The sequence below is a fragment of the Cyprinodon tularosa genome, unplaced genomic scaffold (genome assembly GCF_016077235.1).
Source record: "Cyprinodon tularosa strain WSP-4 unplaced genomic scaffold, ASM1607723v1 ctg518, whole genome shotgun sequence".
In the NCBI taxonomy this organism is placed as follows: domain Eukaryota; kingdom Metazoa; phylum Chordata; class Actinopteri; order Cyprinodontiformes; family Cyprinodontidae; genus Cyprinodon; species Cyprinodon tularosa.
The window spans coordinates 539,240-560,017 of record NW_024039250.1 but is presented as its reverse complement, the minus strand read 5'-3'; the positions used below and the strand labels follow the sequence as shown (position 1 = coordinate 560,017).

The 20,778-nt window shown below is 47.4% G+C and overlaps 1 protein-coding gene across 2 annotated transcripts in view; it reads right to left on the bottom strand.

Annotated features, from left to right (window-relative positions):
• Nucleotides 1–20,778, bottom strand: part of gtf2ird1 (GTF2I repeat domain containing 1) — a 77,950-nt gene that overhangs the window by 3,056 nt on the left and 54,116 nt on the right. For both annotated transcript variants that reach the window (XR_005282347.1, XM_038303710.1), the window contains exons 17-23: nucleotides 6,058–6,241; nucleotides 5,919–5,980; nucleotides 5,094–5,162; nucleotides 4,694–4,961; nucleotides 3,732–3,760; nucleotides 3,597–3,644; nucleotides 3,435–3,512 (exon numbers count right to left, since the gene is read on the bottom strand). Coding sequence is in view for 1 of the 2 variants with exons in the window: in XM_038303710.1 (XP_038159638.1) it covers nucleotides 3,435–3,512; nucleotides 3,597–3,644; nucleotides 3,732–3,760; nucleotides 4,694–4,961; nucleotides 5,094–5,162; nucleotides 5,919–5,980; nucleotides 6,058–6,241 (738 nt within the window). In the remaining variant the exon portion in view is untranslated. The remainder of the gene's footprint in view (nucleotides 1–3,434; nucleotides 3,513–3,596; nucleotides 3,645–3,731; nucleotides 3,761–4,693; nucleotides 4,962–5,093; nucleotides 5,163–5,918; nucleotides 5,981–6,057; nucleotides 6,242–20,778) is intronic.

Here is a 20,778-nt window from a genome sequence, read left to right as displayed (position 1 = left end):
GATTCTACAGTTTCTCTCCTATTAGGACTTTCATCATTTCAAAAGGTCTTTCAACATGAGGATGATGAGGCTACCACCACCGTGTTTCACTGATGGCCTCTTATATCCATGTTGAGAAAAATGTTTTGGTATTCAGAGCTGTTGGTCGCAGGAGAAGGCGGATCTCTCAGGTCCTAGATAAAGTCTTTATTAGATTTATTCCCATTTCTTAAAGACGTGACTAAATCTGTTTCTCAATTCACTAGAACGCGATGACGGACTCGTGTCCTCGCCAAGTATGTTCTTGAGAAGAACCCAGGAAAGTCTGGACTCGGGGAGAATAATAAACACAGTCATAAAAACATTTTGCCAAATGAAAAACATAAAAATATCGCCATCAGAGCCAGCGATCCTTCACACTCGGCTATGCAGAGAGAGGGCTAACAGCAGCCAGGGCTAACGTTAGTCCATCTGCAGCGGCCAGGGCTAACGTTAGTCCATCTGCAGCGGCCAGGGCTAACGTTAGTCCATCTGCAGCGGCCAGGGCTAACGTTAGTCCATCTGCAGCAGCCAGGGCTAACATTGGTCCATCTGCAGCGGCCAGGGCTAACGTTAGTCCAGCTATAGCGGCCAGGGCTAACGTTAGTCCATCTGCAGCGGCCAGGGCTAACGTTAGTCCATCTGCAGCGGCCAGGGCTAACGTTAGTCCATCTGCAGCGGCCAGGGCTAACGTTAGTCCATCTGCAGCAGCCAGGGCTAACATTAGTCCATCTGCAGCGGCCAGGGCTAACGTTAGTCCAGCTATAGCGGCCAGGGCTAACGTTAGTCCATCTGCAGCAGCCAGGGCTAACGTTAGTCCATCTGCAGCGGCCAGGGCTAACGTTAGTCCATCTGCAGCGGCCAGGGCTAACGTTAGTCCAGCTATAGCGGCCAGGGCTAACGTTAGTCCATCTGCAGCAGCCAGGGCTAACGTTAGTCCATCTGCAGCGGCCAGGGCTAACGTTAGTCCATCTGCAGCGGCCAGGGCTAACGTTATTCCATCTGCAGCAGCCAGGGCTAACGTTAGTCCATCTGCAGCGGCCAGGGCTAACGTTAGTCCATCTGCAGCAGCCAGGGCTAACATTAGTCCATCTGCAGCGGCCAGGGCTAACGTTAGTCCATCTGCAGCAGCCAGGGCTAACGTTAGTCCATCTGCAGCAGCCAGGGCTAACATTAGTCCATCTGCAGCGGCCAGGGCTAACGTTAGTCCATCTGCAGCAGCCAGGGCTAACGTTAGTCCATCTGCAGCGGCCAGGGCTAACGTTAGTCCATCTGCAGCGACCAGGGCTAACGTTAGTCCATCTGCAGCAGCCAGGGCTAACGTTAGTCCATCTGCAGCAGCCAGGGCTAACGTTAGTCCATCTGCAGCGGCCAGGGCTAACGTTAGTCCATCTGCAGCGGCCAGGGCTAACGTTAGTCCATCTGCAGCAGCCAGGGCTAACGTTAGTCCATCTGCAGCGGCCAGGGCTAACGTTAGTCCATCTGCAGCGGCCAGGGCTAACGTTAGTCCATCTGCAGCAGCCAGGGCTAACGTTAGTTCATCTGCAGCGGCCAGGGCTAACGTTAGTCCATCTGCAGCGGACAGGGCTAACGTTAGTCCATCTGCAGCGGCCAGGGCTAACGTTAGTCCATCTGCAGCGGCCAGGGCTAACGTTAGTCCATCTGCAGCGGCCAGGGCTAACGTTAGTCCATCTGCAGCAGACAGGGCTAACGTTACTCCATCTGCAGCGGCCAGGGCTAACGTTAGTCCATCTGCAGCGGCCAGGGCTAACGTTAGTCCATCTGCAGCGGCCAGGGCTAACGTTAGTCCATCTGCAGCAGCCAGGGCTAACGTTAGTCCATCTGCAGCGGCCAGGGCTAACGTTAGTCCATCTGCAGCGGCCAGGGCTAACGTTAGTCCATCTGCAGCAGCCAGGGCTAACGTTAGTCCATCTGCAGCGGCCAGGGCTAACGTTAGTCCATCTGCAGCGGCCAGGGCTAACGTTAGTCCATCTGCAGCGGCCAGGGCTAACGTTAGTTCATCTGCAGCGGCCAGGGCTAACGTTAGTTCATCTGCAGCGGCCAGGGCTAACGTTAGTCCATCTGCAGCGGCCAGGGCTAACGTTAGTCCATCTGCAGCGGCCAGGGCTAACGTTAGTCCATCTGCAGCAGACAGGGCTAACGTTACTCCATCTGCAGCGGCCAGGGCTAACGTTAGTCCATCTGCAGCAGACAGGGCTAACGTTAGTCCATCTGCAGCGGCCAGGGCTAACGTTAGTCCATCTGCAGCGGCCAGGGCTAACGTTAGTCCATCTGCAGCGGCCAGGGCTAACGTTAGTCCATCTGCAGCAGACAGGGCTAACGTTAGTCCATCTGCAGCGGCCAGGGCTCCATCTGCAGCAGCCAGGGCTAACGTTAGTCCATCTGCAGCGGCCAGGGCTAACGTTAGTCCATCTGCAGCGGCCAGGGCTAACGTTAGTCCATCTGCAGCAGCCAGGGCTAACGTTAGTTCATCTGCAGCAGACAGGGCTAACGTTAGTCCATCTGCAGCAGCCAGGGCTAACGTTAGTCCATCTGCAGCAGACATGGCTAACGTTAGTCCATCTGCAGCGGCCAGGGCTAACGTTAGTCCATCTGCAGCGGCCAGGGCTAACGTTAGCCCATCTGCAGCAGCCAGGGCTAACGTTAGTCCATCTGCAGCAGCCAGGGCTAACGTTAGCCCTGGCTGCTGCAGATGGACTAATGTTAGCCCGTCTACAGCAGACGGCCAATCTGAAAGTCCTTTCCACAGATCAGGATCAGTTTTTTAAAGGAGAAGTCCATTCATATTCAGAATACAAACTTTTGGAAGTACTTTAAATATAAAATTATTGCATCACCTTCCATTAATAATCAGTGTTTTTAATTCAGAGTAATTTTGCACGTGGGCATTGTCAGTTTCACTATAGCTCTGGTGAATTTCAATGGTGAAGTCCTCTGGAAATCTTCAATAATTGTTGTTGATTGCAGATGTGTCTAGTAGTTCCGATTGATTTAGCTTGTAAAGCGGGGAGAATGGCGCTAGGCTAACCGCACCGTGACGTCACTGCTGGAAATCACCACAATCGTTTTAGTTTTAGCTATAAATAATAATCCGCTGATTATTCCTTGCTGACCGGACTTATCCATTAAAATCTTGAAACTCCTGCAATAAAATTGTATTTTTTTTATATGTATAAAGAAATTAGGATTTTTATTTTACTTTGTAACTCAGGTTACCGAGCTCGTCTCAATTTTTAGAATTTTCTTTTCTATGCTAACATGTTTCCATACCGCAGTGATAAAAGAATCCTGCGTTTATCGCTCATATCTTCTCTGGTTTTTATGATCCCAGATTAAAGATCTGGATTAGATTCAGAATTGAATTTTGATTTGCTGAATAATTGCAGCCCTGTTACCATATTTCTTGTTAAAAAGCTCCTTGACTTGCTCTCGGAGGACCACTTTCTCGCCCATGCGGTTCATGTCGTCATCGTCTGTTGGCAGAAAGGCACAAAACTCAACACAGCAAATTTGATTTGATCAATTGGTGAAAAAAAAAAGAAAACTTTTCCACTTACCGCTTATAGAGGCATAGGCCTTCTTTAGTAAAGTGACCCGACGAGGTGCTGATAAAAGAAAACAAAATGTTAACTTTTAACATAACTTTTTTCCTGAATAAAATAAAAGGGTTTCAAAGTGAATTCTGTGATTACCTGGTTTAGGAATAAGTCCTTGAAATGGTCTGAAAAGACGAAAAATCATAATTAAATAACATTAAAATTTGACCAGAAACACTGGGGTCTAACCAGGGGCGGATTTAGGAAATTTAGGGCCCTAGGCAAAGACAGAGCCATTCTCCAGATAGATAAATGTTAACAGAATAGACATCCATTATCTGTTCTAGGTTGTGTCCCTCTCTTCTTGTCCCTTTTCTTCTTGTTTTCCTCTCTATGTTTTGTACTCAGCTGACTTTTCATGCTGTCTCTAAAGGAATGAAAGATTTTTTCCAAGCACTAAGCTCACTTAGCTGATTGCTCCTTCCTGTGTTTCCAAAAAGGCCAAAGTAAATAACCCAGTCCTTCTTTTCACTGTAGACAAGCCATGATCTGCTTATCTGTTCTCCATTTTTCATTTGGATGAAATAATAGCTGCATGAATCATGACAGCAGACAAGATAGAGGAGAGCAGGAGGCGGGGTTACCAATCTACTCGCTCTGGAGAGCAGAGTTCGCTGCTTTTAGATGTTGTCTCCAAAGTCTCCAGTAGCAGAAAAAAGTCTCTAGATTTGGCGCTAGGAGCTTTTTAGAAATTAAAGTGCTAGAGGGGTCTGAAAAGTGGCTAAATATAGCGACTAAAGCGCTAAGTTGGCAACACTGCTCTTTGCATGGTTTGTTTTCAAATGGTTTGCTGCTGTCTGTTTGGACCTTTCTGAACATGTGCAGCAAATGGACTGATCCAATATGGTGGACACTGAGGGGGGGGGCTGAGACACACTTAATATTATCAGCGTTCTGATGGCATTTTAGCGAAAGGATTTTTTATCTAAAACATAATGTGCACAAATAAGGAATAGTTGTATTAACCATGCATGTAAGCAGAGTTTTATGGGGCCCCCAGGAGCGTGGGGCCCTAAGCAACTGTATTATTGCCTAATGGTAAACCCCCCTGGTCTAACCTGGTGATGGTGAAGCTGATTTTATCAGCGACGGCCAGGATCCTCTCCAGGTTCTGGGAGCCGAATGTGCAGGGCTTCCTGAAGGGGATGCCGGGGGGGAGGCCTTCGATGATGACGGAGTCAGGGTTGTTCTTGATCCTCTTGTAAGGCACTTGGACGGGGTACTTGATGCCCAACGCCTCCCCGTACTTCCTGTTGAAGAGATCCTGGACCTGCTCCCGCAGCGTGTTGGCCAGGTCGATCCTGGACAGCTTGGACTCCATGCACTCTGGGGACATGAAACGGAGGAAAGCTTGAAAGCTTTGCATCTCTTTCATGGGGGAACCGGAGCTAATTAATGTTTAAAGCGACTCCAGATCTAAGCCTCTGATCTGTGACTGCAGATCAAACATGAGGGTACCTGAGAATCCGGGTCTCTTGGACAGAGCTGCTGCGTCCTCTGCTGGTGTTGCATCGTTGGCGTCTGGCTCTGTGGAAAACAACAAACTTTTGTTTTTGTTCTCTTTCAAGAATAACTTACCACGAAAAAAGCATTTATAGCAGAAGCTCATTAGAGATCAAAGCACAGACAGCTATAGGACTTCCTTTTTTATTGTTTTAGGAGGTTTTAAAGTAAATGCTGGATTAAATTTAACTGGATCCTTCTGATCATATAGAGGACAGTTCTGATATTTGCTTATCCTTTTAACATCCCCCTCATTTCGGGAAATTCTCACCTATTCTGCATACCCAAATGGAAAAGTAAATAACTTAGGAACTGTAAGCCCAAATTACATTGATACCTTATTTGGAAGATAACAGCTTCTAGTTTCTGGATATTTAAAAGAACATTGGGAGAGTAACACACAGCCCAAGCTGCATCGGTTCAAAAATGACTCAAAGCTGTTTATTTATTCTCAAAGATAACAGGTCTTTTTTGAACAGCAGTTATAAAGACATGCTAGCTTGTAGGAGCTGCTTTGTCATGCTTAGATTCTGACACGCTGCTATATCTGAGTTAATTGTGCTTTGATGAAATGAACATGGTGGTTGAATAGTGGAGAATCTAAGCTTTCCAATGATGTCTAACATGTTTATATTGGTCAACATTTTACATTCTGACTTATGACATGTAAAGACTTTAAAACGGGTCGCCGGCGACCCGGTGGGTTTTAGAGGATAAAGTAAATCTGAAAACTACCGGCCCAGTCTATCGCACCATAGATCATGTTAGACAGAGACGTACCTGCTTCACATACGGACATCAAAGGCATCTCTTGTTTAACTTGTTCAGCTAAAAGCTCCGGCCTGGAAAACCAAACCAGGCAAGTTAAAAAATAATAATTTAAAGTAGACTAACTGTACAAACTGTATCTGTTTTCTACCTTTTGATAACAAACTGGATGTGAGCGCTGGCAGCCAGGATCTTGCGCAGCTTAGCCGCTCCGAAGCAGTTGGGCCTTCGGATGGAGATTCCTTCCGGCAGGCCGGTGACGTATAGATGCTCTGGATACATCTGAAACCTGGAGTACGGCACCCTGGCTGGTTCTGGAAGACCCAGAGCTTCAGCTGCAGAGAGAAAAAGATTCAAACTTGGCTCCATGTTTGGTCTGTAATAAAATCATTATTTAAACAAACACAATCTAAATAATAACAGCAGTTTAAAAGATGATCTGTAGAAATAGATTAAGGCAATGTCCTAAATGCGATATTATATGACATATTGGGAGAAATATTTAGGCTTCATGCCATCAGGGCGCTCTATGCCTGGAATATATATCAACACTAACTGCTTAATGCAACATGGAAGGTTAAACAGGTGATCAGTTGGTCGGTTGTTAGTAAACTGTAGCAGCTGTTGGCCTGAAGATCCTTTTTATTTAAATCAAATCTTTTAGTCGATATTAAAATGTTGAGTTTTTCCTCGTAGATGAATTTTTAAGGCATTATCAAAGGTTTGTGAATTCATCACTCGTCATGTTGTAGATGTTATAACCTTAACCTTTTCTTTTATTTATTTTTACTTTTTTTATTAGAGAGAATACAAACATTCCTTGACAGCATCACAGGTTATGTATGACAGTGATAAAGGAAAGGAAATAAAAAAACGTTTAGGCCACAAAGCTTAGTAATAGGCCACACATGACTGAAAATGATAAATAAAATAATTAGTGGACATTTAGAGCAGCAGCCATTAAAGATAGTCCTTTCCAGTCAAATGGCAGCCTGCTTCCCTGCAACTCCCAGCAAAATCTCCATGAACCCAACATATTGTTTTTACTCTGACTCCACCCTTTCACTGAATTACAGGGTCTGACCAGAAGATGGCGCTTCTCCTTAGATCCTAATGTCCACAAATCATGACAGAAAGAATATTTTAGTGCAAAGATTGATGTTTAAAAAGAAGCTGTAGGGGACCAGCCAAGGACCAACCAAGGACCAACCAAGGACCGGCCAAGGACCAGCCAAGGACCGGCCAAGGACCAGCCAAGGACCAGCCAAGGACCAACCAAGGACCAACCAAGGACCGGCCAAGGACCAACCAAGGACTAACCAAGGACCAACCAAGGACCGGCCAAGGACCAACCAAGGACCGGCCAAGGACCAACCGAGGACCAGCCAAGGACCGGCCAAGGACCAACCAAGGACCAGCCAAGGACCAACCAAGGACTGGCCAAGGACCAACCAAGGACCGGCCAAGGACCAACCAAGGACCGGCCAAGGACCAACCAAGGACCAGCCAAGGACCAGCCAAGGACCAACCAAGGACCGGCCAAGGACCAACCAAGGACCAGCCGAGGACCAGCCAAGGACCGGCCAAGGACCAACCAAGGACCAGCCAAGGACCAACCAAGGACTGGCCAAGGACCAACCAAGGACCAGCCAAGGACCAACCAAGGACTGGCCAAGGACCAACCAAGGACCAGCCAAGGACCAACCAAGGACCAACCAAGGACCAACCAAGGACCAGCCAAGGACCAACCAAGGACTGGCCAAGGACCAACCAAGGACCAGCCAAGGACCAACCAAGGACCAACCAAGGACCAACCAAGGGCCAGCCAAGGACCGGCCAAGGACCAACCAAGGACCAGCCAAGGACCAACCAAGGACTGGCCAAGGACCAACCAAGGACCAGCCAAGGACCAACCAAGGACCAACCAAGGACCAGCCAAGGACCAGCCAAGGACCAACCAAGGACCAATCAAGGACTGGCCAAGGACCAACCAAGGACCGGCCAAGGACCAGCCAAGGACCAACCAAGGACCAACCAAGGACCGGCCAAGGACCAACCAAGGACCGGCCAAGGACCAACCAAGGACCGGCCAAGGACCAACCAAGGACCAGCCGAGGACCAGCCAAGGACCGGCCAAGGACCAGCCAAGGACCAACCAAGGACCGGCCAAGGACCAGCCAAGGACCAGCCAAGGACCAATCAAGGACCGGCCGAGGACCAGCCGAGGACCGGCCGAGGACCGGCCAAGGACCATGGACCGGCCAAGGACTAGCCACGGACCGGCCAAGGACCAGCCAAGGACCAGCCAAGGACTGGACAAGGACCAACCAAGGACCAGCCAAGGACCAACCAAGGACCGGCCAAGGACAGGCCAAGGACCAACCAAGGACCAGCCAAGGACTGGACAAGGACCAACCAAGGACCAACCAAGGACCAGCCAAGGACCAACCAAGGACCGGCCAAGGACAGGCCAAGGACCAACCAAGGACCGGCCAAGGACCAGCCAAGGACCAGCCAAGGACTGGACAAGGACCAACCAAGGACCAACCAAGGACCAGCCAAGGACCAACCAAGGACCGGCCAAGGACAGGCCAAGGACCAACCAAGGACCGGCCAAGGACCAGCCAAGGACCAACCAAGGACCGGCCAAGGACAGGCCAAGGACCAACCAAGGACCAACCAAGGACCAGCCAAGGACCAACCAAGGACCGGCCAAGGACCAACCAAGGACCGGCCAAGGACCAACCAAGGACCAGCCGAGGACCAGCCAAGGACCGGCCAAGGACCAACCAAGGACCAGCCAAGGACCAACCAAGGACTGGCCAAGGACCAACCAAGGACCAGCCAAGGACCAACCAAGGACCAACCAAGGACCAGCCAAGGACCAACCAAGGACTGGCCAAGGACCAACCAAGGACCAGCCAAGGACCAACCAAGGACCAACCAAGGACCAACCAAGGGCCAGCCAAGGACCGGCCAAGGACCAACCAAGGACCAGCCAAGGACCAACCAAGGACTGGCCAAGGACCAACCAAGGACCAGCCAAGGACCAACCAAGGACCAACCAAGGACCAGCCAAGGACCAGCCAAGGACCAACCAAGGACCAATCAAGGACTGGCCAAGGACCAACCAAGGATCGGCCAAGGACCAGCCAAGGACCAACCAAGGACCAACCAAGGACCGGCCAAGGACCAACCAAGGACCGGCCAAGGACCAACCAAGGACCGGCCAAGGACCAACCAAGGACCAGCCGAGGACCAGCCAAGGACCGGCCAAGGACCAGCCAAGGACCAACCAAGGACCGGCCAAGGACCAGCCAAGGACCAGCCAAGGACCAATCAAGGACCGGCCGAGGACCAGCCGAGGACCGGCCAAGGACCATGGACCGGCCAAGGACTAGCCACGGACCGGCCAAGGACCAGCCAAGGACCAGCCAAGGACTGGACAAGGACCAACCAAGGACCAGCCAAGGACCAACCAAGGACCGGCCAAGGACAGGCCAAGGACCAACCAAGGACCAGCCAAGGACTGGACAAGGACCAACCAAGGACCAACCAAGGACCAGCCAAGGACCAACCAAGGACCGGCCAAGGACAGGCCAAGGACCAACCAAGGACCGGCCAAGGACCAGCCAAGGACCAACCAAGGACCGGCCAAGGACAGGCCAAGGACCAACCAAGGACCGGCCAAGGACCAGCCAAGGACCAACCAAGGACCGGCCAAGGACAGGCCAAGGACCAACCAAGGACCAACCAAGGACCAGCCAAGGACCAACCAAGGACCGGCCAAGGACCGGCCAAGGACCAACCAAGGACCAGCCGAGGACCAGCCAAGGACCGGCCAAGGACCAACCAAGGACCAGCCAAGGACCAACCAAGGACTGGCCAAGGACCAACCAAGGACCGGCCAAGGACCAACCAAGGACCGGCCAAGGACCAACCAAGGACCAGCCAAGGACCAACCAAGGACCAGCCAAGGACCAACCAAGGACCGGCCAAGGACCAACCAAGGACCAGCCGAGGACCAGCCAAGGACCGGCCAAGGACCAACCAAGGACCAGCCAAGGACCAACCAAGGACTGGCCAAGGACCAACCAAGGACCAACCAAGGACCAGCCAAGGACCAACCAAGGACCGGCCAAGGACAGGCCAAGGACCAACCAAGGACCGGCCAAGGACCAGCCAAGGACCAACCAAGGACCGGCCAAGGACAGGCCAAGGACCAACCAAGGACCAACCAAGGACCAGCCAAGGACCAACCAAGGACCGGCCAAGGACCGGCCAAGGACCAACCAAGGACCAGCCGAGGACCAGCCAAGGACCGGCCAAGGACCAACCAAGGACCAGCCAAGGACCAACCAAGGACTGGCCAAGGACCAACCAAGGACCGGCCAAGGACCAACCAAGGACCGGCCAAGGACCAACCAAGGACCAGCCAAGGACCAACCAAGGACCAGCCAAGGACCAACCAAGGACCGGCCAAGGACCAACCAAGGACCAGCCGAGGACCAGCCAAGGACCGGCCAAGGACCAACCAAGGACCAGCCAAGGACCAACCAAGGACTGGCCAAGGACCAACCAAGGACCAGCCAAGGACCAACCAAGGACTGGCCAAGGACCAACCAAGGACCAGCCAAGGACCAACCAAGGACCAACCAAGGACCAACCAAGGACCAGCCAAGGACCAACCAAGGACTGGCCAAGGACCAACCAAGGACCAGCCAAGGACCAACCAAGGACCAACCAAGGACCAACCAAGGGCCAGCCAAGGACCGGCCAAGGACCAACCAAGGACCAGCCAAGGACCAACCAAGGACTGGCCAAGGACCAACCAAGGACCAGCCAAGGACCAACCAAGGACCAACCAAGGACCAGCCAAGGACCAGCCAAGGACCAACCAAGGACCAATCAAGGACCAGCCAAGGACCAACCAAGGACCGGCCAAGGACCAACCAAGGACCGGCCAAGGACCAACCAAGGACCGGCCGAGGACCAACCAAGGACCGGCCGAGGACCAGCCAAGGACCGGCCAAGGACCAGCCAAGGACCGGCCAAGGACCAGCCAAGGACCAGCCAAGGACCGGCCGAGGACCGGCCGAGGACCGGCCGAGGACCGGCCGAGGACCGGCCGAGGACCGGCCAAGGACCATGGACCGGCCAAGGACTAGCCACGGACTGGACAAGGACCAACCAAGGACCAGCCAAGGACCAACCAAGGACCGGCCAAGGACAGGCCAAGGACCAACCAAGGACCAGCCAAGGACCGGACAAGGACCAACCAAGGACCAACCAAGGACCAGCCAAGGACCAACCAAGGACCGGCCAAGGACAGGCCAAGGACCAACCAAGGACCGGCCAAGGACCAGCCAAGGACCAGCCAAGGACTGGACAAGGACCAACCAAGGACCAACCAAGGACCAGCCAAGGACCAACCAAGGACCGGCCAAGGACCAACCAAGGACCGGCCAAGGACCAACCAAGGACCGGCCAAGGACCATGGACCGGCCAAGGACTAGCCACGGACCGGCCAAGGACCAGCCAAGGAATGGACAAGGACCGGCAAAGGACCAGCCAAGGACCAAGGACCGGCCAAGGACTAGCCACGGACTGGCCAAGGACTAGCCAAGGACTGGACAAGGACTAACCAAGGACCAAGGACTGGACAAGGACCAACCAAGGACCACGGACCGGCCAAGGACCAGCCAAGGACCAACCAAGGACCGGCCAAGGACCAAGGACCGGCCAAGGACTACCCACGGACCCGCCAAGGACCAGCCACGGACCCGCCAAGGACCGGCCAAAAATAAACTTGAACTGCTTGGTGAAGGACTCGTTGCCGGATGCAGCTGCTGTGTTTAGGTGAAAGCAGCAGAGTTGTGCAGAGCTCCTAAAATAGAGCGTTAATCAGAGTCGACTGATGCTTCCCAACAAAAGCTTTGACAGAATAATGAATGGATGATAAATACTCCCTGTGAGCTGCCATCAAGCCCAGGTCTGTCTTTCTCTGACTGGGCGGTCAAATAAATTAACTCCATTGTGTTCCAAGCTTCCTGTCTGACCTTGGTCTAAATAAAGGATGAGTTTAAGGAAAGAACAGAAGGTTTTTATAAAGGATGAGACCACTGCACGAAAACAAATTCACGGACAGATTCAGACTGATATGATCTACCACCATAGGTTACAGAGGCATTTCAGTCCAGTCTAATTGTGGTACAATTAGATTAGAAGGTTATTTGACTACAAGCATCACTTTAAAAAAGGCGGCTAAAACAAGCAATCAGGAATGAAGCAATGGTGAAGTTGGTGGGTTTTCTTTTTCAATATCTATGTTACGACTATGTGACAGACACACACTAAAGCTCAGTGGGAACTGTTTTATATTTGTCATTTTCAAAATGATTCGCATAGATTTGAAATATTTTCAGTGCACACATTTAGTAAACTTTATTTGTCAGTTTGTTATATTTTGATTAAAATGCAGTTTATTGATTTCTTTTTGTCTGAGTTGCCAGTTTCCTTTCTATCTGCTGCTGGAGGGCTGCAATGCGCTCCAGCTAGTGATGTCATGAGGCGAGCCGAGGCTTTGAGGCATGTGTGGAGTAATGGAGGCATTTCCCCAAAGGCTTGATGCATTTAGGGGAGGAGCCAAAATTTCTGACGTCCAAAGCCTCGCTACCGTGATACCATGTGACCGCTTTAAGAAGCTGTTCGAACCGTCCGAGAACTTCGACAGGCATTTAAACAGACCAGGGGGGATTTACCATTAGGCAATACTAGGCAGTTGCTTAGGGCCCCAAGTTCCTGGGGGCCCCAAAAAACTCTGCTTACATGCATGGTTAATACAACTATTCCTTATTTGTGCACATTATTATGTTTTTGATAATAATCCTTTGGCTAAAATGCCATCAGAACGCTGATAATATTAAGTGTGTCTCAGCCCCCCCCCTCAGTGTCCACCATATTGGATCAGTCCATTTGCTGCACATGTTCAGAAGGGTCCAAACAGACAGCAGCAAACCATTTGAAAACAAACCATGCAAAGAGCAGTGTTGCCAACTTAGCGCTTTAGTCGCTATATGTAGCCACTTTTCAGACCCCTCTAGCACTTTGATTTCTAAAAAGCTCCTAGCGCCAAATCTAGAGACTTTTTTCTGCTACTGGAGACTTTGGAGACAACATCTAAAAGCAGGAGCTAGTGGTGGTGACATGAAGCCTAATGAGTCATCGAACATTTTGGCCAAATTGCTTCAACGATCCCCAGAGTTCATGGGGCTTCATGTGAACATGTCCCCCCCCTACTGGTGGAGTGCAGAACTACAGTTATTGATATAATCTGGGATTTTTGCAATTCTTTTTCTTGATGTTTTTTTTTTCCTATTTAAGTTCCTTTGAAATTGTCAATGATTGGTGTGTATAATAACATCTTTTTTTATTTTTTGTGTAAAATGTCTTAGAAGAGTAAAATCATTTAAGGTTCACTGTCATTTCAGTGAAATAAGCTGAACAGACAGTGAAATTGGGCAATGATAGGAAAAATGAAAGGTGTAAGTCATTTTATTCAAACATTATACGGTAGTTTTTCAACAGTTTTGGTTTTTTATCGAGTTGGATGTTGTGTGTTCAACCAATCTTTTGGCTTAACCAAGTTGGCAGTGTTTTTACCCAATCTATATTTGTATTCGGGCAAACCAATACAAATTAGTCACATTAGCCAAAATACTTAAATATTATTGCATCTTTCATAAGTCTAAAGCGGGTCTCGAACCATCAGCCTCAGGATTAGAAGTCCATGTTATACAGATGACACCACTAGCAGTGGTAACTACACAAATGAAAGCAATAATGCTTAACATAAATGTTGCAACTGTAACCACTGGTTCGCTCAGATTTTGATCATTACATTGTTTAATCGAACCAAAGTAGCTTTAAGCAACTAGATTGGTTATTTCTCCAACCAATCTATTCTTAGAATCTTCCAACTGACAGCAACTTTCCTACAAACTCCCACATCTTGACTGAACGCTGAGGCTGTTTGAATTTCTGCCGAAGTTCTGGGCGAGCTGGACACTTCCAGAAGCAGTTAGTGGTATGGCGGCAGGGCCGGCGATTGCTATAGGCGAGCTAGGCAATTGCCTAGGGCGACAAATGTGTTGGGGGCGCCCTCTAGCGCCGCCCTTAGGCTTATGTAACCTGCACAAAATAAGAAACCCGTATTTCCACCCGTATTTTATTTTGGCGGGTCAAACTGACAGCACCCTTTAAGTTCCGGGTCACAGGTGACTCGGATATGAATCGCTGTTGCTGCTGTCGCTGTGGCTAGCTGCTCGTCTCGGCGTCTTCTAAACTTATAGAAGAATACGGCTGGATCGAGGCTTACCAAGACGGCCGAAGGATTAAATTGGGTGTTTTCTGCCGACCGCTCGACGGTGAGTCGTTTAATTTACGTATTTTGTTTTTCTTTAGAAATAGAAGTGCGGTGGCGACGCGCCCACTTAGTCTGTGCATTATTAACTGAAAAGTTTATTTATTGATTTAAAAGGTCATTTTCTTTTGTTAATTTTGTGGCCGAATAGATTATATATTGTTAAAATATTAAATAGGCCTTTTGATTTTTGTAGATTCGTCCTTTTAGGACAGTTTTAGTTACTTTTTGTTAATTTTTGCTAACAGCCTATGGAACTCTGGGCTTGGTCATTTTTTTGTGGAGTTGCGCCAGTGGCGGCCGGCCCATAGGGGGCGCTGGGGCACCGCCCTCCCTGATAAGAAGAGAGAAACGTAAAATATATTTTTAGAAATTAACTCATAAATGTCAGTTTTACTCTCTAGACTGTGTACCTATAAGCAAAACAAATTATATAAACTACATTTCCCTATCTATTGTCATTAATTTGTGGATTTCCACAGACAGACTCCTACCGTCTCTGTTCTGGGGGCTGTGATCAGACTGACCCACATTTGCAGAGAATCTGTCAATCATGTACTATTGCTAGGTGAATTTAATGGCCAATCAGCGTCTCAGAACTTTATGGTATTGGGGCGCTGAAAATACTGCGCTTTAACAGGCTTCTGAACCCAAGCGCAGGTGCAGACAGTTAGAGGGAAGATGGCGAATGTAACGACCGAGATGCAGCTTCCACCAAATTCGGTGAGATCCTTATTTATCTACCCGTTTGCCAGAAGAACATCCCTGTTGTAGGATATGAACATTTCATGTCATGGTTATTGTGACTGTGACGAATCCACCTCGTCGCTTAAAACAACCTCTCTAACTTTGCGCGCCACACACACATTCCTGTTATACTGTGTTTGTGAGGACCAATTCACTCGCGCTGAGACCAGTAGCTCCATTAACTTAAAACACACAAGCTGTTCCTGGTTACCTGCTGGCATATTGAGGGTGCACACTTAATATTTCAGTGGGGTTAGCCGTGTGTGTGTGTGTGTGTGTACGTGTTTATGCTACGGGGACTTGTCATCTTCAGTCTGGCTGCGTCTTTGCTGGGTTCAAACCCAGTTTGGTGCAATTGAATAAGTCAATGAATCTGTGTAAAAGAATTAAGTTGTAAAAATTATTTGTTTTTGTACATCAATTGTTTGTGGAGGTAATATATGGACAAAACTGATTAATGAGAAGAAATCAGAAATAAGAGAGCCTGATGTGAGGGGCTTAAACTATTTAATGAGGGCTGTGGGAAGAAAAGCGGCAATTTTTGTTTTCTGTTTCTTTGTTACATTGCTGCTAACTGGAGGGAGGCTGAGGCCCAGAGTATCTTGTACATGTTTAGTTTCTTTTGCACCCTGTTTTGAGTTTTTGAGCTCAATAAATCACCAACACCGGTAACCCGACTGAGACTGGATTCTTGGAGGCCAAAGAACCCCGTCACAGTGACCCAAATCATCACTGTTACTGTTAATATATAGTAAATTAAATCATTACTGTTAAATTGTATGTATTGTCCAATTGTTTATTTGAATTCTTATTCCGGATTAGTTGGAGACATACACTAGGCTATATCAGCCCCACCAAAAATAGTTTTCACCAGCCGCCACTGAGTTGCGCAACGAAATAAGAGCAAAAAAAAAACAATTGTTTATTGAAATGATATGGAAGTCAATTTATATAGTATAATTTGAAAGTGCACTTTAATTTGATCTGTACTGGTAACTTTAATAAGGTCTATACCTTTGATTTGAATCTGAATGTAACTTTAAATTTGATCGCGATCTTTAATTTGAAATTCATTTGAAAAATTCATGAGAAACACTTTATGGAATGTAGTTATTTATTTTTTTGTAATTGTTGAATGTTTATTTATTTTTGGATAACAGTTTAACAATGTTTAAACATGACAGCTAATTTGTTTTATTTTTATTTATGACCTTGTTTAGGTCAGGTTTTTTTTCCACCCCCTGTGTCACGTCAGGATGGCGAGCTACCGGATCACCGCAGCTTCGCGGTAGGATTTAAATGAACCAAGCTATTTTTTCATTCTGGACCTATTTGCCCTGGGTCATGGACAAACAAAACCCAAAACAATCAATCAGATATTAATTGATGGACTGTTGATCACCCTGGATTCATGAATGGACCAAAATAGAAACTCTTGGGTGACATCAGGGTTTATTGTTTTTGTTGCTGAGCTTTTTTTTTTTTCCTTGTTTTGTTTTTGGTTATATTATAGAAAATCACTGTTATTATAAATATTATTAATATTGCATATCTTCCTATATATATATATATATATATATATATATATATATATATATATATATATATATATATATATATATATATATAAAACTCAAACTTGAATACAATAATTTAAACATACTTTTGTCTAACGGTATTTTGTTCACACCCACGGGCTCCATAGACGAACCTATCTGAGTGCCTATTATTTTTGGCTGTAGTCAGGCGCCTAGCCTTAATAAGCGTTACACTTACTTCCCATTAATCATACAATTAGAAAAAAAAGCGAATTAAACCGGTTATGAAGCGTCCGTCAGTTTCCTTACAGATGGTTAAAAGTGTTTTTGCACAGTCCTAACTTTGAGTGTGTAATAAATTATTTAAAATAATAAAAAAGAAAAGGTACTGAAACCTATTCTGGTATTTGTCTATGCATCACTCCAGAACAAACACTGCTTTGCACTCAATTTGCAATTTTGTAACACACACTTTGCACAACTGTAGGCACAATCCACCGCACAGCACTCTTTGTGGAACTGTAAACACAACTCAATGAAGCACTAAACAGATGCTGAAAACCGTACTGGTATTTCGCACGGCAAAAGTGAGGGGGGGGGGGGGCGCAAAACTCAATCTCGCCTAGGGCAACCAAAGGGCTAGAACCGGCCCTGTATGGCGGGGTAGCAAGGCTTCACACGCCATTCTTTTGGCTCCTCCCCCAAATGAATCATGCGTCAATACGCGCCTCGTGGATACGCCCCCTCCGTTACTGGACGCACGCCCCGAAGCCTCGGCTCATCTCATAACATCCCTACCTGCAACCTTTGACCCGCCCTTTCCTCCCGCTAAACTTTCCCCTATTGGATGTAGCTCTCTTCCAACAGCTAGCCTCTTTTAGAGGCTTATCCTTACTGCTGGTGCCCCCCCCCCCCCCATGATAAAACAGGCCATGATGCAGCTATATTAAAGATATTTGTATTGATTCTATTGTATAATCTGTTCTTTGAGGAACAGCATTTTAGCTTTAATTGGTTGTAGGCTATAATCATCAAATCATCACTGAAATGCATCTTTCTGTGTGAAATGACTATTATCAGATTTTGAGCTGAATAACTACATTAGATAAGCTTTTTCATAATATTTATTGAGATCCACTTGTATTGTGAACATTTTAATCTTTAAAAGTGCAGAAGTGCTTAAGCTGATAGAACCAATCCATCACCCAGTGGAAGCTGTAAATGAAGACATATGAGCTCCTGCTAGCTTTTATTTTTGCTCTTGGTGTAATGAATGTCTAGAGATTAAACCCTAACCCTGCCTCTGCTTTAAAGCTTTCAGTTCTTTTAATATTAACAGATGCTGTTAGTAACATTATTTATGCACCGCGGTTCTCTGGAATATCACATAAAATACAGCATAAAATAAAGGATAACACCAGAGGGCGGATTTAACATCTAAAGGTTTCTTAGTTATAAAATGATGCAGATTCTTGTCTTGTTTTTGGTTTTGCTTTTTTCACAGGAATCAGTCTAGAAGTTCTAGTTCAGGAGAAACAAATTAAAAACCAGCAGGGTCCAAAAAAAAGAAAATCAACCAGTAAAGGTCTGGAAACAATTTTAATTATTATCTGTTACTTTAAACAGAATTTAACACTGAAATTAAATGAGGTTTTTATGCATCGATAAAAACCTCATCTACATTGACTTAAAAAAAAAAATATATATATATATATATATATATATATATATATAAATAATAGAACATTTTTCCATTTTAAAATCTAAAGTGTTTTTTTATTAGAGAACAATCGTTCAGTTTGGTTTATAGATAATTTCCTGATTCTCATATTTTCTCAAACCCCTGAACTGATGGTTTGTTATTTTCTGTCTTTTTTCTGTCTTAATGTTGGCAGTGGGCTTTAGGCTGCCCTGCAAGGCTTTAAACCTGGGTTTAACCGGAGACTAAGCCATTCTCAAGCACATATCAAGGAGCTCATTTTGAGCCTGGATCCAGATTTATTGTTGATTCTGTTCATGGTGGAGAATCCTGCTTCACAGCAGCAGGTTGAGCCAAACATCCTCTAAATGTGCAGGGTCATCTTTGAGCACGCCATTTCACTTTTCTTTCACTAGTTCACCGCAGTTCTTCCAGCAGTCCACACTTTCTCTGCTCTCTTTTTCTCATGGTCTTCTCCTTCTTTCCCATCGCCCGGCTTGCCACAGGTTTGCCTGCTGTGTCTAAAAGTAGCAGCAGCAGCAACCCAGACTGACAGCTCATTGGCTCATTTGGATCACGTGCAGCCTGGAGCCGGACGCTCCCCAGGGCTTTACCGTATTAACAGGAGAAGAGGAGCAGGTGAAATGAGACACTGTCGCTGGACAACATGCAGTAATTTATAAGTGTTTTAAATCAGGTTGGGTCTGGATTAGCCAGCAGGAGGATCCAGACCTTGGTCCGCTAATCAGTGACCTCTAGGGTGAGCTGTGGGAACCAGCCTGGAGCCTTATGCAAAACCCTAAATGGTGCTAAGACCACATAAAAGAAATATAGAACCAAAAGACTGCTTAACTCCTTTGCTCCTCAAGGCATCAAGCTGTACAACTCGTCACTTGGAAAAAGGAGGAGGTGATAGGAAGAGAAACATGGGCCAAACCCCCTTCTTTGGACATCTTGTGCAAAACATCACCTATTTTCACTCATGTGCCCATAGGCCTTATACTGCAGTATACTGTATTTCTGCAATACAAGTGCAAAAATCCAATTCAACTACTGTGTTGTTATCCCTTAGCACTCTACTGTGCAGATATTATTATATCTAAAGGAAACATATTCCAGGACATTAAAACTTTTTTTGTTCTCTTTATAAGCTCCTGGAAGCAGAATTTCCCTGAAGGAGTAATCCCAAGGGATAAATAAAGAGGAGTCTAAGTCTTAGGTGCTGGTTATCGTCCCACAGCAGTGTGTCGCAGTTAGCTTGTCGCAGGTATGACGCAGATATTTTTGATTTATGCCCAGTATTGAAACGTTTTCTGCGCTACATTAGTCCAAGCCAGAGGGACAATTAGGAACTAGCTAGGATTGCTGGTGTCCGTGTCTCGGTTTGATGAGCTTGTTCGCCGTCTACAACCCCTCATCCAACGGCGGACGACACACAATTCACCCGTGAGTGTTCCCCAAAGACTGGCCGTGGTGCTGCGTGTTTTTCCTTCGGGTGCAAAGCAACAGACCATCGCACAGAGCGACAAATTAGCGTCCTGCACGGTGTCTGGGATCGTGTCTGAGGTGTTCCAGGCGCTGTGGACGGAGCTACAGCCAGTTTCTGCCATTAGGAACCAAACAGGAAATACACAGAGTAGAGTGGATGTACAATTGACCAATCAGAGGCCTCCTGTCTGCTCGTCACCTATAATTTTGGGGAGATGCCTGCGGAAGGGGCGGGGCATATCTGCGTTAACTGCGACACACATGCAGACGACCTGGTTTCTGAGTATAAACCAGGCTTAAGAGTGGACCACAGGGGACCAGAGGTCTACATCTATGAAAGATTGGGTTCCACATTAAAAGTCTACAAAGGGCCCAGGGGCAGAAAAATTATTCAAGCGAAATATATTTTAGATTTATCAAAGCGGGAGAAAGCAGAAAAACAAGCTAAATTCTTTGATAAATTCCACCTGGGAGCACAAAGCTCCACCTCACACTCGGCCAGCTGCACGTCCCACACAAAGCACCGCAGGAATGTCACTGTGTATTTAACTGAGCCACCTGATCAATGTCGTTTAATGGTTACCAATGGCAACCACATGAAAGAGAGGGGAAAACAAACTGTCTAATGCTGCGTTCACACCGGGGGCAGCTGGCGCGACAGAAGCAGCGAGTTTACATGCAAAGTCAATGGTTGACGCGCGTCAAGGCGCAGCAAAAGGTCCCGCGGCGCGTTTCGAGCAGCAAGCGCAGCGCGTCTGAGCAGCTGAAGCAGCACGTCGGGCGCGTTTTGGCATCTGACGCGCGTGACGCGCCGCAAACTCGTTGCTGCTCGAGATGGAAAAATTGAATTTTTGCTGCTCGACGCGCCGCGTCAACCAATCAGAGAAGCTGATCTGGGAGCTGGCTGGGAGAGAGACACAGCGCTGATGACACAGACTGCTCTGATCACTTCTCTTAAACAGTTTATTAACGCATAAT